Source organism: Lachnellula hyalina (assembly GCF_007821495.1).
Source record: "Lachnellula hyalina strain CBS 185.66 chromosome Unknown contig00104, whole genome shotgun sequence".
In the NCBI taxonomy this organism is placed as follows: Eukaryota; Fungi; Ascomycota; class Leotiomycetes; order Helotiales; family Lachnaceae; genus Lachnellula; species Lachnellula hyalina.
The window spans coordinates 48,061-74,185 of NW_022157218.1; the positions used below are offsets into that span (position 1 = coordinate 48,061).

Sequence of the window (26,125 nt, forward strand, 5' to 3'; positions counted from 1 at the left end):
AAAGCTGCAAGTCTTCGCTCAGCTTCGAGGTCCCGTACGGTCTGTTGTTGTGTTATGAGGAGTTCTTTATAGTCGGCGGGTTCTGCAGATGCTTTTGAAAGCCTGCCGCAGGTGCAAGGGTCAATATGATGACATTCATCCAGATAGCTCATCGTGGTTGCAACCTTGCGGGAGAAGTTGCCGATGTCACAGACGGCAGTCCAGACAATCGTGACTGGTTGGAAAATATTGGACCATGTCCAGGCCGGAGGACTTTGTCTATGCATGGCATTCGCAAGATCTTGTTTGTGCACGGCGTCTGAAGTAAATGCCACAATACCAAACACGGTAAAGGAGAAGACATAAAATGTCTCACTCGAGCAGAAGACGTAGAGGGGGATGGCGCCAATTATTACCGAGATCCAGAATGTCTGGAGAACGAAGGGTTGTGGTAAATCTTGTAAATGAAGGAGATGTTTTTGGATCTGGTTGTAGTTAGTCGATATGTTGCGATCTGGAGGGGAAAATATTACCTGTTTGGAGGCCCAAGGAGCGATAAAATATATAAAGACGATAGCAAGTCCTAGTGTCTGTCATTTTCAGTTAGTTTCGAGTCTCTTGTAGTAACAGGAAACTTACGGCTGGTGGACCTAGAATGCTGACGGGACTCCAACAATACAAGAAACCGTCCCAGAACTACAAGTATCAGTATCTCAAATATGGCTTCTCGCTCGATTGTAAACTCACTACTTGTATCAACTGTCCTTGCCAAGCCCACCCTTCTCTATTTCCCTTGCATCTCTGCATTTTGAACCAGTCTTGGGTTACTAGGGTATTCCAAGGATCGTTGACTAGGAGGACACTTAGGCATGCCTCTTCGAGGTAGTCATCCCCGAGCGCTGCCTTGATGAATTCCACATTGTAATAATAGAAACCACCAATCCGCCTTGTGGCCCATTCTTGAAGATATATACCTACCGAAATGGCAATGGATAATATAATAAATATCTCCCTTTTGCCTAGAGAGCTACCGTTTCGGGGTGGCATTGCGACGCCAAGGTCGAGCGACCACAGCTCTGAGGATTTACTCGATGTTGATTGTTAAAACGCGGGGGTTTGAAAATGGGGTTGGCAGAGGTTCAAGACGATGGCCGCTTGGTTCGTGTAGCGACGTAGCGTTCACTTTCAAGTTGCCGTCCTCTGATATACTAGACAATTTCGTCGTATATGATCCTTTACCTTCGTCCCGTAGAAGTAATTGAAATACTCTCGATTGAGTTGAGTCAACAGTCGTGGCGATTGAGCACAAAGGTAGGAAAAATTAAACAAAGAAAACACCTACCACAGCGCGAACAGGAGACATTGTGACACAAATCACTAAAACGGGAAATAATGGCAAAAGTCGAGGACAAAGAAATAAATTGTCGAAATTCCCCAGCGCCACCAAATCCCAATTTACCAACCGCGTAAAGCTTTAAGCCGCATGCAGATACGCTTACTCTTCCTCCTCATCATCATCCAAATCAAACTCCCTCGCAGTAGCCACTCGCCCGGTCTCTTCATCCTTAAGTTTTCCAAACCCTTCATTGAAAAGTGTCTCTCGTGATGGAAACGGCTCATCGCATTTAGGCGAACGAAGTCGAGGGTAATATCGCCTGTATGAAAAAAACGCAATTGCCATCCCGAGGATAGAGCCACAGGTGACATCATAGACATCGTGACTGGAATCGTCAGTTTTTCTTCCCCTGTTGAAGATAGAAAATACATACCGATAGTCTTCACACCGACTAATTGCGATCATAGCTGCACCAAGCAGTGGTGACATAGCTAACAGAGCCCTCCCTAGATCAGTCCTGGGACGGAAGACATGCATCTGGCCACAGAAGAACAAAGTAAGAAATCCCAATCCACTGAAAGCAAATGATGAATGTCCCGAGGGGAAGCTCCTCCACCCATCATGTAGGATATGATGATTGGTCTCGGTGCATACGTTTATATCTACCAACACATGGTCAGCAGTTCCAGGCGCTGGCCTGCAGCGGGCTATCAAGTCTGGTCGTGGTCTGCCGACTGCATTCTTGATAACGTCTGTGATGAAGGAGGCGAGGATAAGACTGCAGAGTAAGTATGTGGGTTTTATATAGCATTCTCAAGGACTCACCTAATGAAGAACCCAAGAAGTGTGACATGGCACTTGTGTATGCTTGACCTTGTGACAGCCAGCGTGAGGATCAGGGTGACAAGGGGTATTCCTCCAGCATAAAATATGTTCCATCCCACAGGCACCCTCTCAACCTCTGCATGCGGGTATTGGATATTGATATTACTGAGGAAGAAGAGGCGGTGGAAGGGTTCTATGAGGAATTGTACCTGCAAGCCATCAGCGTAGTTCTGACCCGGGGGACAATAGAAGGATACCTACCAAGAAATATGCCGCCAGCAGCAGCAAAAACCCTACATAGTCCGGCGCATATGTTTTCTGTGTCTTCAATTAGTTATGTACCTTGCAGACTGCAATATCAAAGCCATACCTCCCAAAATCTGGCCACAGACCCAATCCACCCTGTTTGAGCAGCCAGGCCTCCATTTGAGGACCGTCCATTTAGAGGCATTATGCTAAGATGTCTCCCCAGCAAGAGATATGCCTGTCTGAAGCATCGAGTTATACGAAAAGACGACACTGTGAAGGAGGTTAGGTGGATATGGCGTTATGCGGTTCTTCCTCTACATTGATCCTGTGAGACATGTTGGCCACAAGACCTTCGTAGCCTTGCTTACGTATACAATGGAATGTCAACAACACCTTCAACCTTCAAGCTCTGCCCGAAGCCCGAACACCTTTTCGCGTGCCCTCTCCTTCACGAAACCACTGCGATTGAATCTCTTTCTAATGTCTATAGCTTCTCTGAGATAAGCAAGGCACAATGGACGATCCTCAACCCCCAAATACTCTCGCAGCCGCCTTCCCAGCACCTCCTCCCTTCTGGCAGAGCTTCACACCAGAGAATCTCGAGCGCATATCAAAATTACGCGCCCCTCAAAATCGCACCAGGAGAGAAGAAAATGGCATACCTCCGCGAATCCTCAATCTACCCCCCGAATTACGGTTCCTGCAGCCACCAGAGCCGCCGGTGGAGGGTGTTTATAGGTGTTTTGGGGATGTGTTCAACGTAAGTTTATTTCGGCGGTTTGAAAGGCTTTAAAAGAAAACATGCTAATTAAGGTTGTAATACAGTTGAAAGATCCCCTTCCAACCCTCCAAGAAATGTCCATCCAACAACTCTACACCCCACCTCCGTCCCCCTCCTCACACATCGACCGCGCTCTAATCCTCAAACGCCTTGCAAAGTCTCTCCTGCTCAACTTCCTCGAACTAACAGGCATCATGTCCACGAACCCCGAACAATACGAAGAGAAAGTTCAGGATTTGCGGACCCTGTTTATCAATTTCCATCATTTGCTTAATGAGTATCGTCCGCATCAGGCAAGGGAGAGCTTGATTCTTATGATGCAGGATCAGCTGGAGAAGAGTCGGAAGGAGACCCAGGGGATTAGAGCGGTGAAAGAGAGGGTTGAGGGGGTTATTGAGGGGTTGGGGAAGTTGAAATTGGCGGAATTTGAGAATGGGAAGGTTGGACAGGGAGAGGTGGAGGTTGTGGAGGATGGGAGAGATGTCTGGGAGACTTTGGAAAAAGAGTTCAGTTGACAGGAACTGTAAAGGATTCCGAAGGATACTATCAACCATAGTAAATCACTATGTGGGGACCCATTGAAGGCTATGGAAGATCATCGTATTGTTTCACAACCATGCATCGTGTGTACGCCCCCAATCCTTTCTCTAGCCCCTCATATCAAATCATCATTCATAGCCCCCTTGGCTTGGCCTCCAATTGCATCCCAATACGTCCCATGCATCGATCCCCCTACATCACAGTGCAAGGGATAGGAATGCAGCAACACTCAAATCCATCGCATTCGATACAAAAAGATTTCGTGCCCCCAGCGCCTCCGTCGGGCTTCACAATGGAGGAGATGGTCGAGGAGGCAGCGGAGCCTGGACCGTTGAGGTTCACGAGGGTTGAGGAGGAGGTGGAAGTGCACATTTTGGCTGCTTTATAGTAGGTACCTGGTTAGAAATTGGACTGCGGGTAGAGGAACAAGGAAGAGGGAGAGAGGAAGCTTAAAGACGTACGTAGGTGCTGTTTGATTGAGGTTGCTGAAGCAGTAGGTTTGGTGTTTCTTGGTATTGATTATGTTGGCGAGGCTTTGATAATGTTAGTGTTGATATTCAATAGCTTGTCTATTTGAGAGAAGTCGAAAAGAATGCAGAGGTTGGGTGGCCTACCTTTTCTATGTTATTACCTGCTTCTGCTTAATGACTGTGTATTGTATTTGTGGATGCGTGAATGGTGTTGTTTGAGTCCATGGATCTTGGAAGCTTGGTGCTATCGAGTTGTGGCGTCAGATCAACCGCCCCAGCCACAGCTATGATGAATGAAATGTGGAGCCAAACTTCTACCGGGTCTCTATTCATATCTAAAAAATAGATATGACCCATACTTCCATCTCTGAATAGCTTCACATAATGGCTTTTGGTATTTCCGTCCTTTACATGTGAGAAATCATTCTAGGAATTACCCACGTCATACTACCCCCGTCATAAGTTGGCAGTGGCGAGTATTATGTACCTGCGCCTCACTTCAACGTCCGTCCGTCCGTCCTGCAGATATTGCGGGTGAAGGCGCATGGATGCTGTCTCCAATGCAAGTGCTTCGATTGGGAACATTCTCATTGTCATCCCCTTCTTCTGCATGGACGGGTAGTTCGTAAGTGGCGCAAGACTCTCACCGGCGCATGTCTTTGCACAATATCAATTCTCGAGTCGCCGAGGAGGGGAGGGGAGCATGGTTTATCAAAGCCATCGATAATAACAAACGACACTTCAAGCCATCCTATCAACTTGTGAAAAGCCTCACAGCGGATCAGTTCCTATAGAAAGTCCAATAGGTATCTACCTGTTCCTGCAGATACTCAAATGCTCCTTCGTGAAGTCTCGTAGCGAATCTCCTTTTCCAACTCACTTTTGCACACCACTTCATTTTCACACCCCCTTCACAATAATTTTGAAACATACAACTGAGAAGTATTTGCAACCTTGGTTTCCAATCAATAAAAGAAAGCCCTGTGCGATTAATATTTTTCAACACGGAGGCACAGCGTTGCAATACGATTCGGATTTCTGTACCGAGGGAAGTACTCATGATTTAAACCGAGAAACGGATATTGCTCGGCCAAGACCAGTGGCCTTTTTGTGGCTAATGATAGCCGCGAGTTTACTATGTGTAGTTTGATTACGAAAACGTGGGGTTTGAATTGCGATAAAGGATCTTTTGATTTGCCTTCTACGAGTAGTGCTGGTGCGGGTCATGGATATATTCAAGAATGAGCTTGGTACAGACATATTCAGCACTTTTGGAAGCTCTATCACGTTATCGTCCGGCAATCGCGGATCGTTTCCTTTTTCCTCAAGGAGCTTGGACATTCGGGAGATCAGGGCCAAGGTTCTGCAGTGCCCGGGTTCCTGGCAAGATGGTCTTGTAGATCTCGAGACGATTTTCTTACAAAGTAACTATTCTTAGATACAAACAACACGCCCAACCAAAATGTTGGAATACTCATCACCACAATATACGCCGCGAAATTGCAACAAGATGTATTCAGATACTTTTCGGTATACCCGGGCGGGCAACTGTTCCGATCAATGGAGCGAGCGGCCGAGAACAAGATGCAGTGTGCTACGGAGTACTCTGAGCGAAATATCTTCAAGTCCAAATCCTAGCTCTCCGTAGCAAACACACGTGGAAACAGGTAATCAATTTGATCGGCTGCATATGAAATAATTTCCCGTCTGCAACGGCTCCGATCCATCGCGTCTGATTATATCGAAAATGGTTCAAGCCGCTGCTACCTGCGTTCCGGGTGGGTGAAAGTCTCGGTTTTGGCGGGCGGGTAAAGCACGTTTCCTGCACCAACGCGGCACAGCGTCTATCTACTAGTATACATCCTCAAGGCCATCCACGTACACATCCCAGAGCGAGCTAGCCAATTACGAATTGTAATCTCGTAGAATTGCGAAATTGGTCACATACAAATGGCGTACCGGACCCCTCTCCCCAGACTTTCTTCTTCTTTGCAACTCTCCTGCTATGTCTACAACGCGTACTGGTGAGGAAGATAATGAATTTACTGCGACTTGGGCCCCTGGGACGGCAGCCGGACTGTCTATAGCATCGAAGTGTCAGTTCGAAGAATCAAGGAACTTGGATTTGGTACGGGATAATGACAAGCGAGAGTATATCAGATGCCAACCAACTGAGGTCGACCAACTCAAGCCAACATACAACAAACCAACAGGGAACCGTGTCGATTCGTCGTTCAATTGCTATTCGAAATACTCGATAGATGTCACAAGCAACGTAGAGATCGTCGAACCGGTAACTTGTTGTCCTGAGTAAGTGATTGATTCCACCTCCATGAGCTTCCGCTGATTATAAGAAGGGAATATGGATTGAAAGAAGGCTTTTGCATCACGATGGAAGAGCTAGAACAAGCAATTCTTGCTAGGAGTCATTCATCTAGCATAGATGCAATGATCAACATTGCGCTCTCAGAAGATTCGCGTTTACTGCCAAGGCAAGACTCGGAATCTATAACCACCACAATTGCCCTTTCAATAATAGAACCGGGAGCTACATCAGAACCAGCTCCAGCATCAACAACATCACAGGAGCCCTCACCAACATCTTCAAGCCAGTCGCCACTTTCAGATTCAATAATTTCCACAACGTCCACGCCGACATCCACACCTTCATCTTCAACAACAGACATTCCTTTACTCATCGCCACGGGCTCATTATCAACGATATATTCCATTCCTTCAAGCTTGACATCACCAAGCACAACCGCTACTCCTAATTCAAAATCATCCTCCGGCATCAGCGTCGGAGCAAAAGTCGGCATCGCACTTGGTGTCATTGCCTTGGTAGCAGCCATCACATGCTTACTTATAATACTACACGTTAAGCGGAGACGAAGATCACTGCAAACCGCAACCTTCACAGGTACGTCTGAGAAGAAGAAGAGAAAAAAGGCCAGAGAAGAGTCCACGATCGAGGTCGGAAATCTGCATCAAGAACCAGCATCACCTGATATTTCTCACCCACAACTGCAATCAGCACTCCCACCCGTATTCATACGAGAATCAGCACCATTCAAGTACCCACGACAACAAACTCCATTATCACCTGACCATAATTTATCATCAGACCAGCATCATAAAAATCCATTACCAGACCAGCAACAACTTAGGAAGAAAGCTTCAGAAGCTTCAGAAGACAAAGAAGTCGTGTCCCCGGGCTTGTCGATCCCGCAAACATCAAGAAGCAGCAACGAGAAAACCGGCCAACTTTCCAATTCGTCGACACCACAAGACCCCTTTAGAAGCAATTCGCAAACCTCAACTCCCTCGGACGGCCCACATGAACTGGACACGGGCGAGAGAGTCGAGTTAGATGCCGGCCATACTGCCAGCTCTATTTCCCGCACCGTGTCCCCCGAAACGCAGCGTGATGGCACCATATCGCACGGCATCACATCGAGCAGTTTACGGCGGCCCTCAAACCTATCAGCAGAGTCGCCTAAGAGATCGAACCGGATAGAAGAAGAAAGAATGCTGGGTCTACGCTCACGCTCGAATACAATTGAAGAGGGCAGAGTTTCAGAGGATGCGTATTCACCGCGAGAGCGAGATGCGAGGATGGGTGGGCAGGGGCATATTTCTCCCATGTCGCAGAGGACGCATCCAAGTCAACGGACGGTGAGGACGCAGAAAACCGATCAGAGTGGGAGGTCGTTTTTAGATCTTGATTGATATGGTATATGAGATGAGATGATAGATAACGTTAATGAAATGTATAATTTATGAGACATGTTTAGCCTTGACTTGACAACTTTACAATTTGTTGTGGACGAGTGTCCAACCGGTTGCTACATTACCTGTGCTGTTTTTGAGTGAGTACTTTCGTACCAGCCAAGTGATTTTGTGAACGAAGGGAAGCACCGCTCAAATCTAGAAAAGTCCGAGTAATTGTCAGAGCATGCCAAAGAGTCTTAACTTTTTAGGGTGAGGCACGGCACGGGTATGCTCTGACAATTGATTCAAGTTGAACGCGGAGTCTCGGACTCGGAATCGGGATTGCTGGGTTTCCGATTCGATTCAGAGCTATCCGAGTCCTAGTCGCTGGTGGTCGCATTTATTTAAGTCTGTGTATCCCACTGTTTTACTGCATAAATGTATACCTATTCCGCATCACTTAAAGGCTCGGATCCGACAACTATATGGCCTTTAGAGGCTCCAACTTAGAAGTCTAACTTTAATATTAGTTTTCTGTTTATGGTATGGTTTTATTGATCTATATTAGGCCATAGAGCCAGTTAGAGCTACAGGATCATATCTATTTACGCTAAGTACGGAGGTACAGGCCATAAGGGGTTTGACTAAGTCGACTTACACTAGCCAAATCAGGAAGGGATCATGAATTGTGCAAAGCACGGACATACTGACTTGCCGGGTACTTCCATCTCCATATGAATGTGGAGGCAGATGAGGTACCTGACGAGGTAAGCTTAAATGCATCATTGCACTCTAGAGATTATAACATGTTTTCTGCCACTTGATATTACAAATAATTCATTGATTCTAAGCACTTTAAATTGTTAATTTGTAATGCTAAAAGCTTGATATTTAACACTTATATTATCTTCTACTATAATAAGAAAGGGACGAATGCTACGCATATTTAAAGTTAGGAATAGTTACAGATATGCAACGTAACACAATGCGATTAAAAGTGACTTTATTTCGCTATTTGTTTTAGTGGGGCCATAAGTCTCTTTTCGTTCACCGATCCGTGCGTTTACTTATGCATTTAAACTTCGTCGAATCCTTCCTAAACTAGTTACCCTCCAGCTTGACCCAATATCGACCGGCAGCCTGATGAAAACAGACCATAAAACTCTTGTTCCTGTGTTTGTTCTATTTTATGAGGTAGAGGTCTCGTGAGTCGTGAACAGCCTAGCTGACAGCCTAGCTGGGCGTGTTCTAGATCGTAGCAAGGAAAGCCCTGCTGAACGTGGGGTACTCGTAGGGTGGGCCCTGAATTTCCGAGGTTGGTGCTTGTAAGCAAGTCGAGGGACTTTTAGTCTGTACGTACAATCGCGCTCTCTATCTACAGTTGCGGCTCACAGCTCCTTGAACAATAATGCTTGCTTTTACTGCGAATCGCGCCAGCGTATTGATAATGTTGATTGTTTATCTTCTTAAACTTGTTCAGGGTCTTAGTCTACATATGGATTTTTTCATCTCTCTAATAGTCCTGGAATAAGAGTGATTAGATTAGCACCCCAACTTTGAAAACTATTCTCAGACAGACTCGTTCATATGGTGTGTTGTTCTTAAGATAAGAGACACTGTCCGCATCCCCACAAGTAAAGATTATGCTTTCAAGCCTCTCTTGACGCCCTCTTTACGGGGTACCGAGTACGGTGGAAATGGACTCCTTTTTACTAAAGTACTCTGTCTGCCTTGCCGCATGCTCTGGAGCTATATACCGCCTGAATCACAGAACATGATTGGAGGCATCACGACCCGGGAAGCCTTGAGTTTTACTCAACGGACTTCGTGGTCCGTTTGGCTCGTTCCCAATTGTCTTGGCAGTTTTCTATTTGCTGGTTTTTTGTTTGTGGCGTTACATCCCGCTTCGAGCTGAAAAAAGAAACAAAGATGTTAGTCCCAAAAGACTTCAGCCGCGGCTGGTGAGCTTTAGTATGCACGGAATGGAAATTGTTGATGCACGGTATCGGGAGTTATTGCATTGAGGAATGAAGCATAAAGTGCAAACAAGTTCCCATTTTCATCTGGCGTTGAAATGCACATTTGAATCCTAAAGATACCCAAGTTTTTGCAAGATTTCCATATTTCCGCAATATTTTAAAGTCAAGTCACACAAAATGCAGTACTTCATCCAATTATCTCTCTTCCTGCTCGCAGGTAGCACAACACTCGCAGATCTCATTCGCGCGGTACCGCGCGCTGCAATCCCAGAACTCAACTCCCTCACCCGCCGCCAATTCTGCCCGTACTCGCTCGAGATATGCTTTTCGGGCAATGGTGACTCAGTCTGCCAAGAGGCAGACGAAGTGTGCTGTCAAATCGCCGATGGAACTAATCCATTTACTTGTATGTCGGCGTCCTTTCTTAGTGAGACAGCAATTGGGAAAAGCACAATAAACCTAACAACTCTCCAAAGGCCCCATTGACCACCCTTATTGCTGCCCCCCGGCCGCCGATGGCACACTTCTCTGCGGCTCCGACGCCCTATGCACAGGTACCCTGAACGACGCGCCCTCAGCAACTGTCCTCCCCACCGCAACCACCAGTGCTTCTGCGCAAGCGTCATCCGCGGGTTCTGGAAAGACCGCGTCTGTGGCTTCAGCACAAACATCAACGGCCACATCTGATACTGCTACAGCTACTGGTGGCTCGGGCAAGACGACAGTGATGGCTGCTACCGCGACTGCTACTGGGAACTCGGGAGGACAGACTGCTACCGTAACGGCTGCTGCTGCTGCTACGACTACTGCGAAGGGGACTGCGGGTCGGGTTGAGCGCGTGGGGTGGCACGTTGGAGGGGTTTTGGTCGCTGCTGCTGCTTTGCTTTGAGAGGATAGAAGAGACGATAGCGATAGATGAACAAATGAGTTTGGATGGATTAATGAGGTAGAATCAGTGAGTGGGATATGATCTTACCTTTTTGAAGCCGGCGGCGTTGGTCTGCAAAGCGTTACATTACGCTATGATTGTGGATATGATACTAGTTTATGATACAGTTGTATATACTTCATTCTGAGAATACTATGTATTACTTGACAGGTTTCAAGCCTAGTTGTGATCTGCCTGCTATTATGTGTCATATTTTCAATTCATGTATACAACAGAACTATTTTTAGGCTTTAGAGGTAGGGAGCGGAGTTGAAGATATAGGAAGTAAAGCCATTACGTTAGATTAATCAGAGTGCGGACTTTAAATTTCTGTAAATAGAATAGATTGATCGAATAAGTTTTTCGTTCATATAATGGCAGACTCATTCTTTACCAGTGCAACCTCCACCTTCGCAGGCCATAACATCACATCCTCGATTACATATCCGTAAGACCGTGTGGATAAGCCAGAGGCGCATATGATGGAGAAGCGTCTTTAGATCGGCGCCTATTGATTTATTGTGACTTTTCACGTCGCTTTCTCTGCTCCCCTTCGCCCCCTTCAGCCGGTCAATATATAGTATAAGTTACTACGCTGGATTGATTTCTATTTCTAAAATCTCTACCCAGGATATCGACAGTATAGTATATATGCAGCCTCTCTTTTTCTTTTCAATCAACGCCTCCGTTGTACCGTACCTTTCATCCCTCAAGGAATTAAGCGAGAATTTGGGACAGGGGTATTATTTGTATTTTGTTTCTTCTTAGCTAAGACTCATATAATATAAGATATCACTTTAAATTTATATATTCACTCTGCTACACCACTCCACAAATTTTTTAAGCAGTGTCATAAAGCAGTTTAATTAGCTTGTTGCTTCCACGCTCGCTTAGGTCGTGGTTGTTTACTTTCGAAGTCCAAACCCTACATCTCTCACCATCACAACTTCAATTCCAACTTTAACTTCTCGCCAAATCAAATGCGGATACGTGGCTAGAGACCCAAGATGGTCAGCCAGAACCAGATGATCTGCTCCATGTGGCGAATGGGAAAGTGACCTTCTGGCAGTATATATGTGCAGGTTCGCGCATCCTGAGTAGCGCAATCGTAACTTTAGCGAGAAGTATCTCCTGGATGCAACCACCCCTATCCTTGAACTCCAAGCAGAAGCACTTGACATATTTATGTTTTCGACCCTCGTTTAAGTATATCTTTATTTCATATTATACTGTGAAAGGTCGACATAGAGAAAATTAAAGGCAAGCCAAGTAAACGTTCTTCACTAATTCACATTGCGCTCCCCAACCAAATTCTTGCTGGGAGGTTTCGGCTGACATTTTTGGCTAAGGGAGACAACGCGGCGGTGATAGAGGCACTGTATTCGGAAGCATTAGGTTCGTTAGTATTGACAGAGAATCAAACCATTCACACCCGATAATTTCCTGGGTTCAATTTCTGACGTTGCGGTGTTGAAATATTCTAGGGGTTAGAGATGGGTTTTTATACTATACGCGATCTTTTGCTTCAAAGTCCAATTCAGAATCCTTGGGTGGGAATTTTCCACATAAACTTGGTATCAATCAGCTGACAATCAACCGGAGAATATATGAATCTAATTTAGGGACACCGTTCTTAAAATAGCAACAAGACCATATTCGATAACTCGGCAGTTCCCCAATCAGTCACCCGAGAATCAGCCTCCTTGTGTAACACAACAACTAGGTACCATGGGTACACTTGAAACATGGCACTCGGATCGGCGGCTAAAGAGGCGGGCGCTTATTTGGAATCAGCCCGTTTGTTGGTGCGCTACCGCTGTTGGTGTTGGTTGAATGCCAGGGTTGTAACCAAACAGCAGGCTTTCAATTCCAACAACACCTATCATTGTCTTAGAGTAAACGGGTGTCGCACCCCGCCACATTACTTCCTGAAATAAGTTCATGCGTGTTCCCGCTCAGACTACTGTCATGCGTCAATGTTGAGTTGTACGACGCAGATCAAGGTCGATTGTTTTGCTGGTCTATCAATAACATACTATCCAGGACCTCAGGTCACTTCACAAGAGATCTGGCCTAGGTGTCTAACTAGATAGGCTGATGGTTGCATTTCCATATTTCTTGACCTGTTTGCAGGTTTTAAATGGCAAAACTTGGGTTTGGACTGTCCAAGTCGCCTATCGCTTAAGTATCGTCGATGATATTGACCTCTATAAAAAGCCAGCCAGAATCAGATCATAATGCATCAGCGATAAGCTTTGAGACTTAATGTCATACGGCATGTGAGTAAGCGTATTCAGGTGGCCAGATATTTGACCTCACAGTCAGCTAACATACTTCGCCGGGCAACCTGTCCTCATTTTCCCATGGGCGACTGCCAGGATATGCTCGGGAAGATGGGAGCCGGATATGGGCAGACTGCGTCCCACGCAGCTGGTTGTTGTCGGGTGCTAAGCCTTATCATTTTGAAAAGTGTTGGTGTGGCTGAGCCTCCAGATTGGATCTATAAGATGGCAGGAGTTCCTAGTCAAAAGTACATCTCGTCGTTCCTCACATCTTCACATCTATTCATCCACTCATCCACCCATACACACAGAACACACGCAATCTACCAGACCATATCACCTGTCTTCCCAGCTTTCGAAGAAGTCCACTCTCAAAATGCAATTTTCCACTCTCCTCGGCGTAGCAGCTTTTCTCGTCCTCGCAAATGCAATTCCTACCCCAACAGATGACAGCTACGATGCACTTGCATCGCTTGCCAATTCAAATCCTGATGAGTTATCCAACGATCCCGGGTTGTCGCAGGATTTAGGGGATGCAGAAATCTACTACGATGGAAACAACCCCAACAAGCAGCGCGACATGCAACCCGACATCCGTCCCCGATACAGCTGTGACGACTGTTGGAACTGCGATGCATTGCAGGACTGCATTCACTACGATGACGAAGGTGACGACGATGAATGTGATAAATCCGCTTCCTGCTACCGGTTTTGCCTTTCTTGTTCTGATAATGACAAGAGGGAGGTTACAAAAATCCAAGCTACACCCTACCATATCCTACCTAGGAACGACTCCAGCAACAGCGATGTGAATCATGTGGATGTCACATTCATCGGGGCATCAGGAACCAACAATTTTAGCATCCCTGCCACAGTCGATGGCAATCCTACTAATGTCTATGGAGCACAGGTACCCTGTAAGTCATACATGCATTCCCTTTCTCTCTGCGCCTCTATCACGTCTTCGCTATTCTAACGCTACACTTAAGTCTCCAACCTCAGTTGGTCACAAATTCAAAACAACACAGGCCCTTCAGATTATGATTTCTTCGAAAAATGCACTCTGCAGTCATGGAATCTAAATGGCACTGCTCAACTGGCGGACGTGCAGGGTTGTGAGGCTTGTAACAACTTGTGGAACATCGGACAGCCGCAGACTATTAAAAGCATTACTTGCCAGCCTTAGGGCTATTGGAGATTAGAGATGCGGTTTTGGTCTGCTTTGTGTCAATTTGTAGTGGAAAAAGGAGGCTGGGTTTGCCTTCTCTGGGGGTTTGGGAAGAAAAGGGGTTAAGCGGGCGTTTTGATTTTGCTCTGGGAACTTTGCTTTTACCACTTTTGCGTCAGTTTGGAGAATCTTATCATTGGCCCTAACTTGCTAGGTCCCTTATTGATTGCTCGTGTCGTTTCTGCGAAGTGTTCGGGGAAATAGCTCTGATCTCTCTCGGGTCATCGTAGAGGTATAGTGCGTTAATCTGAACAGCTTTATATATTTTTGGTTCCATCCATAGGGACCATTTGACCGCATCCTGCAGACCTTCGAAAAGTTTGGCGTATGAAGTTTCAAGTAATTACTGATCTTTCAACTCAGAAAGTTTTGATATCGAAGTGGGTAGTCTCTCACTTGGGGTCGACGGTCACCCACACCCAACATAACTTTTCTGCGTTGTATTCTCACATGACTGTTTCAACTGAAGATTTCAATAGAAAACATTTTGTGGAGCACTGAAAGGATGTGGATAATGTTACTTCCAATTAAGCCATCAATTGTTCTAGAAGTGCCAAACCGCAAAAGATAGAGGTGGCGCCGAATGATAAACAGTGCTTTTTAGCCTTTAACCTTAAAAACCATCGTCTCGGTCCTAAGCGCGAGAATCCGGAGCATTCGAAGACATTCGGGAAGGAGAGAGCACGGTGTACTTATTTATATATTAACTTGTAGATCGTATAGGGTCGCATCCACAACGGTAATCTCAAAATTCTTGGCGACGCTTTTAACCGACCCGGGTGATGTTTTTTTACGGAGTCTTTTCCGTAACTTTAATCTTCTTCTAGAAATATCACCGAATTCCAATGATGTAAAGTTCTGCATGCACGCGTTCCTGGAAGATTGAGAACGCGTGCATCGGCACTTCATCTACGTTGGATTTACCTAGGCACGGTGTCCCTGTTGGTAGCTTGTCACATTCTTTGCTACCTGCGAAGCCTGAACAGCGTTGGAAACAAGATGGCAACCTCTGCGGAGGACCCACTCACATCTATCGGTCTTGTATTGCACCTCAATCTCCGGAAAACTTTCTACATATAATAGTCTCAATTCTGCGTCGCCCAAGCTGCTGCACTCGAGAGAAGGTTCTTGGTCTTCTTGCAATGTCATCACTACTTTTGAACCTTGCGGTTGCGAGTCTAGTGGCATCGTTTACGGCAGCTGCCTCCAATGGGGATTTCAACATTCTTTCTTTCAACGTCGCTGGCTTGCCATCTATTTTGAACGATAATGATGTCCCTGGCGACAAAGCTACAAATGCCGGGACAATTGGAACGTTATTCACTAAATATGATTATGATGTTATCCATGTCCAAGAAGGTACGAATCAAATCTTCCAGGCATTCGGCCTCAATGCTGATGATCATGTCAGACTTTGCATACCATGCAGACATCTACGCTACGGATGATCATGCATACCGAACAGCAACTTCCGGCACAGCTGGTGTTGGGAGTGGACTGAACACATTATCCAACTTCGACGTAAGGAAAACTGGCTCTTTGATTTTACCCTATCCCCTTCCATCATGTTTCGTCTTATGTACTCCAACTACTCCTTACATGCTTCCCAAACTGGAAATATAAGCTCCTTCTACTCCCGAAACCTTCTTGGATAGGAAATAACTAATTTCCCCATGATCTAGTGGGTAGATTTTACGCGCGTGAAATGGGCAACATGCTCGGACGCCTCTGGAGACGATTGTTTGACCCCAAAAGGGTTCACGTTTATGCGTGTACTTCTCTCAGAGGGGGTTTATGTCGATTTCTACAACCTCCACGCAGATGCTGGGTATTTTCCCCGACTTAAATGAGAATAATTGCTAATTGGATCATAGTACTGAGGCTGATGACGAGACAGCTCGTGCAGCTAATCTCCAGCAAGTAGCAGACTACATTGACACGTGGTCTATTGGAAACTCTGTTGTTCTCTACGGAGATACTAATTCACGCTACACTCGAGCCCTCGACGGCATTACCGTTTTCGAAACCCAGAACTCCCTCACGGATGCGTGGGTCGAGCTCGAAAACGGCGGAGTCAATCCTACCGTCTTGACCCTCTGCGACAACCCATCTTTGATCAACACTTGCGAGACAGTCGATAAAGTCTTCTATCGCGGCTCTAAACAGCTGAGTTTGACTGGAACTTATTTCAACTACGAATCTTCCAAGTTCTTGCAGTCTAATGGGTCGATCTTAAGTGATCACAACCCCATCACTGTCAACTTCACCTGGACTACCAGCGACTCCCTTCTTCAATCTGAATTATATGGTGGTCCTCATGGAACTTGGTTCAATGACATAGAATCTATTCCTTCCTCGCCCAAGACATCCGTCATCACTTTCCGAGGGGCGTCTCGTCTCGACTCTGTGGCGCTGACTCTTACTTCGGGGACGACGTTCACGCATGGTGGTACTGGAGGCACAAGTACAAGCCTTACACTAGAAAGCTCTGAATATTGGACATCGGCGCAGTTGTGCCAGGGTCAGTACAATAGCGAGACGAGGAACTTCTACATCCTCGCCACTACTAGCACTGGGCGAACACTTGTGTCTGGAACCGCAACGAGCGACTGTACTACTTTTACAGCTCCGACGGGATGGCAAATTGTTGGTTATATGGGCCAGGATGGTGATGAGATAGATCAATTGGCCTTCATCTATGCACCATACTAATAGGAGAAGGCCCTAGAAGCGGTCCTTCGACGGAATTTTCTAGTTCCCAAATATATATGTATTAATCAGAGACGCTTGACCCTCTTGATTTCAGGTGGTACTATAAGCCTTGCTTCATTTATTTTGTCTCCGACAAATCTTTCTTCTTATTTCGGATGTCTGATTCCCTCAATTAACTACTTTTATCTCCTCCATATTTAATTACTAAACAGTCCGAAACCTCACAATCATCTACATCTAAAGATCTCTAATAACAATGTCCACTAGACTAAGATTTACTACTCCGCCTAACTATTTAGTAGATCGGGATTTACTATATCGTCCGGCCTCAAATCTGTCGACTTTACCTTCTGCTATCGAGTACCCAATATTTTCCGGCTTCAGAAGCAAGAAAGACAAGGCCAATCTCCCGTCTAATGACCAAAAGGCTCTAGTACATGGGTGCATTAATAAATCCGACTTTTGGGGACATCAGCGGCGCAGTATGAGAAAGGTTGGGTTATAGCCGTTTACAAGTAGGGTACAGTACTTAGGCGCCGCTTCTTGGATCTTGATATCACCAGAAAAGTAATGAAATGCTGTTGTCCAGAATATCAAAGCAGATTTGGAATTTAATGACCGGCTCCTCACGAAGCAAACTGTGAAATTCAGAGATCAGAAACTTTCAACACAGCCTTCCCAAAATTCTCTCCCTTCAGCATTCCCACAAGGCCCTCGGCAGAATTCTCAATACCTTCGGTGACATGCATCTTGATAGTGATTTCTCCATCCTTAATCCACTTCTGCAAATTTCTCTGGTGCTCTTCCGCGTACTTCGGTCCCATATCCTCGTCATACACAATGAAGCCCCTGATAACCAATCTTTTGGCAACAACAAGCGGCATGTTCTTGATGCCGTACGTTTCTTCTGGCTTCAAACTACTCTGGGAAACGCTCCCACAAGACACTATCCTCTCATCAGCAAGAAAGCACATGAAAAGCAAGATCAAACTCACCAACTCTTCCCCTCTCATTCGAAACCCCCAATGCAGCATCCAACTGCTCACCTCCCACATTGTCATAATAGATATCCACCCCCTTACTTCCCACCTCCTCGAGCAGTCTCTTCAGTCCCTCGGTCGGCTTCTTAACCTTGTAATTAAACGCGCCATCAAACCCTAGATCCTCGACCACATACTTCCTCTTCAGCTCACTCCCCACACTCCCAATCACCTTCAACCCCTCTCTTTTCGCCAGCTGTCCCACAATCTGACCAACCGCACCACTAGCCGCACTAATGAAAATAGTCTCCCCTTTCTTCGGCCTACCAATTTCATAGAAAGAAGAATAGGCTGTGAGACCGCTCATTCCAAGCGCGCCGAGGAAAAGCTTCTCGTCGAGACCAAGGGGGTTGGAGAGCACGTCGAAGCCGCCGGCGGATTGCGGCTTCTCGGCGCGGCTGCTGGGGATGGTTTGGTATAGTGAGAAATCAGAGAGGCCGATTACCAAATCGTTGGGTTTGAAGCGGGGTGATGAGGAGGATATTACGCGGTCTACGGCAGATTAGTATTTATGTTTCGTATGGAGATCAAGAGCCAAGGAGATGTGACACGCTTCGGGAGTCACAACACAGCAAAGTCAAATATGGGAGACAGAGGAAAGGGGTGGTTACGGATTCCAGCGTTCTGAATAGGGCTGCCGAGGGTGTAGCCGGTTGCGTAGGCTCCAGGGTTGGCAGGCTTCATTCGGCCGCGCTGGATTACGGGTTAGCGACTATTCTATTCTATTCATATTGGGTTGGTTGTGTAAAGGGACTTGCCTGGAAAGGGTCATAGGAGAGATAGATAGTTTTGAGGACAATTCCTCCATCGGGTGGCGGGGCATTGATGTCGAAGGGGGAAGACTTGACGATCAGGTCTTCACCTGGGATTGGAAAGCCGGCTGGGTGTTTTGCTAAGATGAGACTCTTGTTCTCCGTCATGATGGAAATCGATTTGGACTTAGTCGCAAATAGAAGTCGAAGTCGTCTATTGGAGTTGCTTTTGGTACGTAGCTTCTGTGAGGGGAAACTAGTTAGATCTGATAACCTGTGTGACAGGAGACTTCGGGCGGGGTAATTTCAATATATATATTCTTTTCGGAACAGATTACAGTCAATTTACCACTCAATAAATGGCTCGTATGTTTACAATCCTGTGGGGTATAACGAGGATTGATAAGCACGCAAGAAACCTGGCCTGTTATGTTTCGTACGCATCATCCGCTTACAGAAGCAGGAGGGCCTTCCTTTCAGAAAAAGTGGGTTGACCCAACCACGTGAGATCCATTTGATCTTCTAATGCAGCGTTCCCGATTGATTTTGTTGAAGACTACTTTTGTTTTTATTACTAGGATTGGTTCATGTAGAATAGGTTAATAATCTTTGAACGTGGTGTTAATGGCCAGCTCATTGGTTTAGTAATCATCGAGCCCCCTCTTTCGTTGCCGAGAGCAAGGCCAACGGCTCCGTGTATAGTCGCGAACCTTTCAATTATAAAAGGAACGTTGGATACAAATACTGCTCCTAATAACAAATCACACTCTGTTACAGAAGTACCACTCCCAAATCAAAAGAAATATCTCGCTCTGCGAAGAACGAAATCACCAACCAACCAAATAACCCCTTCATCCCAACTCCAAAACACTTGACAACCACAACAATGACCTCCCAATTACAGACAGAAAGCTTCACCGGCACCCGCCTAACCCTAATAACCCCCTCATCCTTCAACACAACCCTCTCAAAACTCTACTCCGAAATCGGTACTCCAAACACGCAAGCCTGGCCCTCCATCGCCGCGTCCATAACTTCGTACTCCTCAGCCAACAAGGAGAAGTTCATCGCCCAAGTAGAGAAAACTGTCGGCTCGAAAGGGTTCATGATATTCATGGTATGTCCCCCCCCCCCCTAATTCTATCTCCCAATCCGTCTGCTCGAACAAAGCAGAGGGTGGCGGCTGACGAAAGCAAATCAAAAAGGAAATTAACCACAGTGCATGGCTCCCCTTATACGGGGTAGGTTCTGGTCTTCAACTGAAGCGTATTATCCTAGGCAATCCATTAATTGCCATCACCATGCTACAGCATGATCTCAAAGCTGGGTTGGCGGTGCCGGTTGAGTTGCTGGTTCGGGAGCTGGAGGGTGGCAGAGGGACGGAAGTCAGTTGGCAGGTGCCGAGTACGCTTGTTTGTGGGGGAAATGGGGATGCGAAACTGGTGGAGGCGGCGAAGGTGTTGGATGGGAAGTTGGAGGAGTTGATTAGATGGGCTTGTGAGTAGTGGTTAAGTAGGGAGGTTGAGCGGATGATGGGAATGTAGACGAGGGACTTTGGTGTGTATGAATAGAGAAGAGGAACAGTACTTGCGATTTGAAATCAATACATCTGACAATTCTCCCGTAATTTCGGTGGATAATAGGGGGTCTTTGGACAGAAGTGTCTTTGTTTCAAGGGCAGCTTGCCGATTCCGATAGAGTATCCGGGTCAGAATCATGCCATGAAGAACTTTTTCAAGTTTGGGACAGTTTATCAATTAGAGGATTCGTAAACCCAGCCATTCGCTGAGCAAAGTCTAATATACACCGTTCCAGCTATGCAAACACAAGATATATGGGCGAGACCTAGCCCAAGGAAAATACACAGTCCTCGCCTTCTCGTGGCGCAGGACAGAAAGAGTAGAGTGGTATAGATGCCATTTGCGGCGTATGGCATAAGGTTTTGGGGTTCGTGTGAGAGACTTATGCGATAGCCGGGAATCCAGTCTGTCCACTTTCTGCGGGTGGGGGTGGTGGTGGTAACTGGAAAAATATTAGCAGGAGCCGAAAAGGGGAGAGGTTCATCCGTACATCTAGTCGTGTGTTCTCTGCCATCATTCTCTGGAATCCAATTCCTACGCCTTCTATAACAGCTAGCAGACACGCACATCCAATAGCAGAGTTTCTCGCAGCCTTTGCACCTCCTCGAATAGCCAGAGCTCCTCCCGTGAAAAAACCTGCAATAACTGGAGAATTGTCAGCCCCATTCTCAACATTCCAAACTTCATCAGTAGCACGTACTGGCGTTATATGGATCCTCCTTCTTCCGCATTCCTTTCACTGCACAATCAAACGTCGAGAATAACCCTCCCCAAACACCGAAGTTTCCTCCCAACACTGGCGCTCGGGCTTTGATGGCTGTGAGGGCACCAATCCGTCTCTCGCCGTATGGGGAATTTCGAAAGCCTTTGACACCGTGCCATACTGCTCCTCCTATTGCCTATGCGCAGGATGAATATTAGCTGCGGTTCTGTGGTGATGATTACAGGAGCAAAGCTGGAGTCGTCGGTCTTGAATCTTCCAAATCTCTTGTAGAGATGATGAGGAAGGAAGGATTACATACTCCCATACAAAACGCTCCTCCGAAATCGTTCAAGGCCACCCAAGGACACGGGTCTCGCGTGTGATCCATCTTCTATGATGTCTTGATAATGATCTTGATATCGCCTCCTTTGTATTCGTCCTTTCTACAGTTCCAATCGCGGGAGTCGATAGCGACCTCTAAAAAGACTGGAGATTCGAGTATAGATTTGGCACGAGGTATGGCTGGCTCGACAATTAGGTAGGTCGCTGAATGTTCTCGTTGACTTGTATCTTTTTACCCTGCCTGCGCTGGAAAGAACATCAAGGCTAAGGATTTTTGAGATGACGCTAAACCTCATTGCGATGATAATATCCCGTGACCTTGCCTCCTTGATAAGATAAGGATCTCCTACAGTATCGTACAGTACAGTATCTCATCCATCTCATTCATCTCAACACCGTCCATGTTCCTCATGTCTCAAGATTCCATTCTACAGTACTTCGAAGTACTGTATAGTACTAACACCTCCTCTGTGCCGTGGTCCGATGCTTATTGGTCTCATATGTCTGACTCCTGGTTGGGAATCATCGTTACCACTTGCCAGAAGGACCTTGGCCGCGAAACTCTCCAGTCTCATTGACCAAGGGATCCTGCGCTTTCCACCAATGGCAGCTGCTAACCAGATGTTACACAGTCCATGGTGCTCCGTCTGATAATTTCAAGCCGTTCGTCTGATTTCTAACGGCCCCTGATCACAGCGTCTCGCGTTTTGGCGATGAAACGTGCGTTGCGCGGGAGAGGGGATCATTGGCGGCAAAGCATCATGAATCAACATTGATATCCAGAGTCTGAAGACACGATGCGCACAGAAAGTTTACATTTATCATGTATATATTGCTAAATTATCATCTCAGTTACTCGAAACTGCCTATTCTTCTTGTTTAGTCTCAACGCGATTATCTATGCGCGCATAGCCTTCAAAGTTGAAGTTGCATTTCGAGGTCTCCTGCGGCTACATCGGCAGAAGCGAGAGGAGGCCGTATCAGAGCGCAGACATGATACAGGAGTACATGAACAGATCTGATGTGCATTGATCTACGACCGCCAACAGGCCGGCTCGACATACTTTAATTTATGTGATGCATGATTCAAGTGTCCCTCTAAGAAGCACAGTCATCTACCCTCAAGTTTACTACCCCTCACCTGCACCTGCAAGTCTGTCCCTCGAAACCGAAACGATCAGCATGGACATATGAAGCAGCGAGGCTGAGGAGTTGGGTTGCTGCACGAAGGCGGGTAGTTTCCTCCCCTGTTTGAACGCTTGTCTTGACGGCGCCTCAGTGTACCTATGCTCATTTCTTTTTGTGAGACCCTCCTCTTGCTATGGAGATATAAAAAGCTTGGCCGCCTCTCAGCAAAGCGCTCTTTTCTTCATCGAATTTTTCGAACCACGTTCTTTGGTACCTAGTACACATACATTCTTTTATAGTTGACCTATATACATTGTCTTTCACTTCCACGACTACGTCGCTACACACAATTACAACAGGCCGGCCCATTATATAACTTTTTCCATTTTAAATTGTACCTAGATACCCTTTTCTACATACAACATGTTGACCGCATCCCTCAAGGTTGCCCTGTTGGCATCAGCCAGTCTGATTGAAGCCCGGTCTGCTCTCAATATAAATCACCTCCACGGCGGCGTATTACACAGACGTCAAAACACCGATTTGACAGCAACAGTCCTTGCCGCTAATGCTATCCAAACTGGATCCTTTTTGGATGGAAGCAACGAGATCGGAGCGGCTGAAGTTGGTCAAGCCTTGTCCAAGACTTCCACCAACAACTTCATCAACAACTGTTCCGGAAAGACCCTCACCAATGGCCTCCAGATCGTGGCGGGGTCCTGCAATGGAATTCGTAAGTATTCAGTTCTAAGAAGTTTGGACATTGCTTACACTTATAGCCATGGGGGACATTCCCGCTAAGACAGCCATGGTCTCTTCCATCATTATCTCTCCCGTAGATGCTAGCGCTACCATCCAGTCTGATACTACATTCAACATCACTGTTCAGGTGGCAAATCTAGTCGCTGGATCTTTCACCAATGCTGATGCCACCTACTATTCAGCTCCTCAGCAACTCCAAGGCGGTCAAGTCGTGGGCCACACACACGTCACTGTACAGGATATGGGCGCTTCCCTCAACCCTACAACTGCTTTGGACCCCACACAGTTTGCCTTCTTCAAAGGAATCAACGACGCCGGTAACGGAAAGGGCCTGCTCCAAGCTACCGTGACCGGTGGTCTCCCAGCAGGTAACTACCGAGTCTGCACCATGGCGTCCGCTTCGAACCATCAGGCTGTCTTGATGCCTGTCGCACAGCGAGGGACAGCTGACGATTGCTCCAAGTTCACTGTTGTTGGGAGCGGAACCACCGCGAATGCGGCTTCTAACGACGGCTCTGGAGGTGAAGCTGCAGCGGCTGCCGCTCAAAGTGCTGTTGACAATCCAGGCCCGACTGGCGCAGTGGTTGAGGGAAACGGGGCTTCAAGTTCAACATCCGTCGCCTCGGCTACAACTAAGGCTGGAAAAGGAGCCAAGGTTCAGTCTTCAGTCTCTGTCACGACTTCTGCAGCTGTGAAAGTGGCTCCATTCTCGAACACCACATCCATTGCCGCTTCAGCCACCGCTATTGCTGGAAATGGCGGAAAGGGTGGAAAAGGAGCTCAAGCTTCAACCACCGAAGCTGACTCGGGATCAGTCACCCTACCCTCAGCCGGCTCGGCCTCATCCCCCACGAAAGTCTCGGGCGGGGGGAAAGCAGTCAATTCCCAAGGATCATCAAGCGGAGGAATCGTCGCACAAAAAGTAACCGTCATCGAAACATTCTTCATCTTCGTCAAGTCCCTCGGCGGCCTCCCACCGTCCGTCAGCAAGCAAGGAGAATCCTTCTTCTGCTTCGGCGAACTCTTCGATGACATCTCTTCTGCTGCTTCTGCAGCCTGTGGTCACCAATTCGACGCATGTGCGAGTTTCTCTGGACCGGGCTTTTCGTTCGAGGAATGCGCGAGCCAGAAAGACGACTGCGGATCCGCTGCTTCTGTTGCTAGCGCTCCACCTGCTCCGTCAACCGTTACTGCGACTGTGACGGTTCCGGTGAGCGCTACTGTTACCGGCTCTGTTATTTCTGAGACTACCGTCTCGGTGTCTGCCTCCAGTGTAGCTGGTAACGTTGCAGCAGTACAAACATCCAGCGCCGTTGCATCATCCGAGACCACAAGTGCCAAAGAAAGCAGTACTCCTTCCGCTGCAAAGGTCGCTTCACCTCTTCCCCCATTCTCCAACTCCACCGCAAAAGCCACAGGTACCTCTTCGGCAAACAGCGCAAGTTCAACATCAACTTCCACATCCAGTTCTTCAGCGCTTGGCGGTATCGCCGCACCGCCTGTGACAAACACCGGGGATTCGACGAGACCTTTTTCAGTAAACGGGAACACGTTTGTGGCTGAGGCGGCTGCGGTGCAGAGGAGTTGCGATGTGCAGTTTAATGCGTGTGCGAATGCTGTTAATGGGGGAACGCTGAGTGGAGTTACGGTTGCAGATTGTCAGACGCAGAAAAATGCTTGCGGGCAATAGAAGTAGACGGATAGGAAGAGTAGGAGGGGAGGGGGAGGGAGGGAGGGTGGGGGTTGTATGAGTAGCCTTAAGATGATGATGATTTATGTTCTTGTATACTGTAATAACAAAGCTACTGCAGCTATAGTTCTGAAGCTTTTGGGGTTTGGGCCAGTTTCGAGGTTCTCTTCGGTCCTTAAAACAAGCAAGCGAAAGACAGTTCTATCATATATATACTCTCTCTCTCTCCGGACTTCTTTTTGTAGTAAGCGCAAGGTACTGGAGAAACAAGAAGCTCAAGAGCAAGACCCCGCCTTCCCCGCAGTTCAAGGGACTCACCTACCCAGGCGGCATCTCAATCTCAATTCCATCTCTTTCCCGTGCTTCATTTTCCATTTCGTTCAATTTTAGGATTGAAAGTACATCGCTTGCTGTCATACTTTCCCTTCCTTCATTCATTCATTCATTCGCACGATAATATCTCCCCCACACTGTCGAATCATTCATTCCACGTTCTGAAGTACGTGCCCGATTTCCGTCGAGATAATATTACCATAGTCATACCCAATCAGAGTCTGCAGGCTGCTTCGTTTGTCTGAGATATGTAATAGGAAGCTGGTAGCCAAAGCTCGATGGGAATTGGTGATCGTATTTTCTGTTCAGATCTAATTTTATATAGTTAATTTATGATTATGATTACAGTAATATTATTGGGAACAGAACACGCCATGTTTTTGGACCCGGAATCGTAGTCATGTGATCGTAGGCATCAATCCAACACATCCTTGGTTCTTCATCCTCTCATCCTCTAACTTTCCAACGCCCAATCTTGAACAACCCTAACTCTTCTCTCAAAAATTATTGTTATATAATATAGTCACAATGCAACCTACCAACAGTTTCCCACTATTCCCCAACCTTCCCCCTGAGCTTCGTGACAAAATATGGCTTCACACCATCGACCAGCGCTCCCACGTCCTACCCCGCCCTCCTATCACCGAGCTCGTGTCTGCCACGAGGCAAGAAACGCTCTACTAAATATATATAGACCCTGCTTTCGTCGCGTTCCAAAGTCCAGAAAAGACGACATTACATTTTCCGTCCGCTCGTCGCCCGGCGAACGATGGCT

The 26,125-nt window shown here is 46.8% G+C and overlaps 7 protein-coding genes across 7 annotated transcripts; 4 read left to right on the forward strand and 3 right to left on the reverse strand.

Annotated features, from left to right (window-relative positions):
• Positions 1-1,474: 1,474 nt before the first annotated feature.
• Positions 1,475-2,591, reverse strand: DPP1_0 (Diacylglycerol pyrophosphate phosphatase; the record flags this gene model as incomplete). Its single annotated transcript, XM_031150982.1, has 5 exons — positions 1,475-1,724; positions 1,749-2,093; positions 2,141-2,349; positions 2,402-2,458; positions 2,511-2,591. The coding sequence occupies 5 exons, from the start codon at positions 2,589-2,591 to the stop codon at positions 1,475-1,477; spliced, it is 942 nt and encodes a 313-aa protein (XP_031003952.1).
• A 312-nt stretch (positions 2,592-2,903) lies between these two features.
• med7 (Mediator of RNA polymerase II transcription subunit) lies at positions 2,904-3,685 on the forward strand (the record flags this gene model as incomplete). Its single annotated transcript, XM_031150983.1, has 2 exons — positions 2,904-3,149; positions 3,215-3,685. 2 exons carry the CDS (start codon positions 2,904-2,906, stop codon positions 3,683-3,685), a joined length of 717 nt encoding a protein of 238 aa, XP_031003949.1.
• An 11,765-nt stretch (positions 3,686-15,450) lies between these two features.
• On the forward strand, positions 15,451-17,020 carry spmT (Sphingomyelinase; the record flags this gene model as incomplete). The annotated part of the gene is made up of 4 exons (XM_031150984.1): positions 15,451-15,667; positions 15,720-15,829; positions 15,991-16,136; positions 16,183-17,020. 4 exons carry the CDS (start codon positions 15,451-15,453, stop codon positions 17,018-17,020), a joined length of 1,311 nt encoding a protein of 436 aa, XP_031003950.1.
• Positions 17,021-17,667: 647 nt separating this feature from the next.
• On the reverse strand, positions 17,668-18,980 carry RED1_1 (NADP-dependent oxidoreductase; the record flags this gene model as incomplete). Its single annotated transcript, XM_031150985.1, has 4 exons — positions 17,668-17,966; positions 18,016-18,552; positions 18,672-18,753; positions 18,858-18,980. 4 exons carry the CDS (start codon positions 18,978-18,980, stop codon positions 17,668-17,670), a joined length of 1,041 nt encoding a protein of 346 aa, XP_031003954.1.
• A 718-nt stretch (positions 18,981-19,698) lies between these two features.
• LHYA1_G006045 (uncharacterized protein) lies at positions 19,699-20,317 on the forward strand (the record flags this gene model as incomplete). The annotated part of the gene is made up of 2 exons (XM_031150986.1): positions 19,699-19,929; positions 20,006-20,317. 2 exons carry the CDS (start codon positions 19,699-19,701, stop codon positions 20,315-20,317), a joined length of 543 nt encoding a protein of 180 aa, XP_031003955.1.
• A 457-nt stretch (positions 20,318-20,774) lies between these two features.
• tim17 (Mitochondrial import inner membrane translocase subunit) lies at positions 20,775-21,483 on the reverse strand (the record flags this gene model as incomplete). Its single annotated transcript, XM_031150987.1, has 4 exons — positions 20,775-20,834; positions 20,883-21,037; positions 21,093-21,291; positions 21,415-21,483. 4 exons carry the CDS (start codon positions 21,481-21,483, stop codon positions 20,775-20,777), a joined length of 483 nt encoding a protein of 160 aa, XP_031003953.1.
• A 1,505-nt stretch (positions 21,484-22,988) lies between these two features.
• LHYA1_G006047 (uncharacterized protein) lies at positions 22,989-25,017 on the forward strand (the record flags this gene model as incomplete). Its single annotated transcript, XM_031150988.1, has 2 exons — positions 22,989-23,298; positions 23,345-25,017. 2 exons carry the CDS (start codon positions 22,989-22,991, stop codon positions 25,015-25,017), a joined length of 1,983 nt encoding a protein of 660 aa, XP_031003958.1.
• Positions 25,018-26,125: the final 1,108 nt, after the last annotated feature.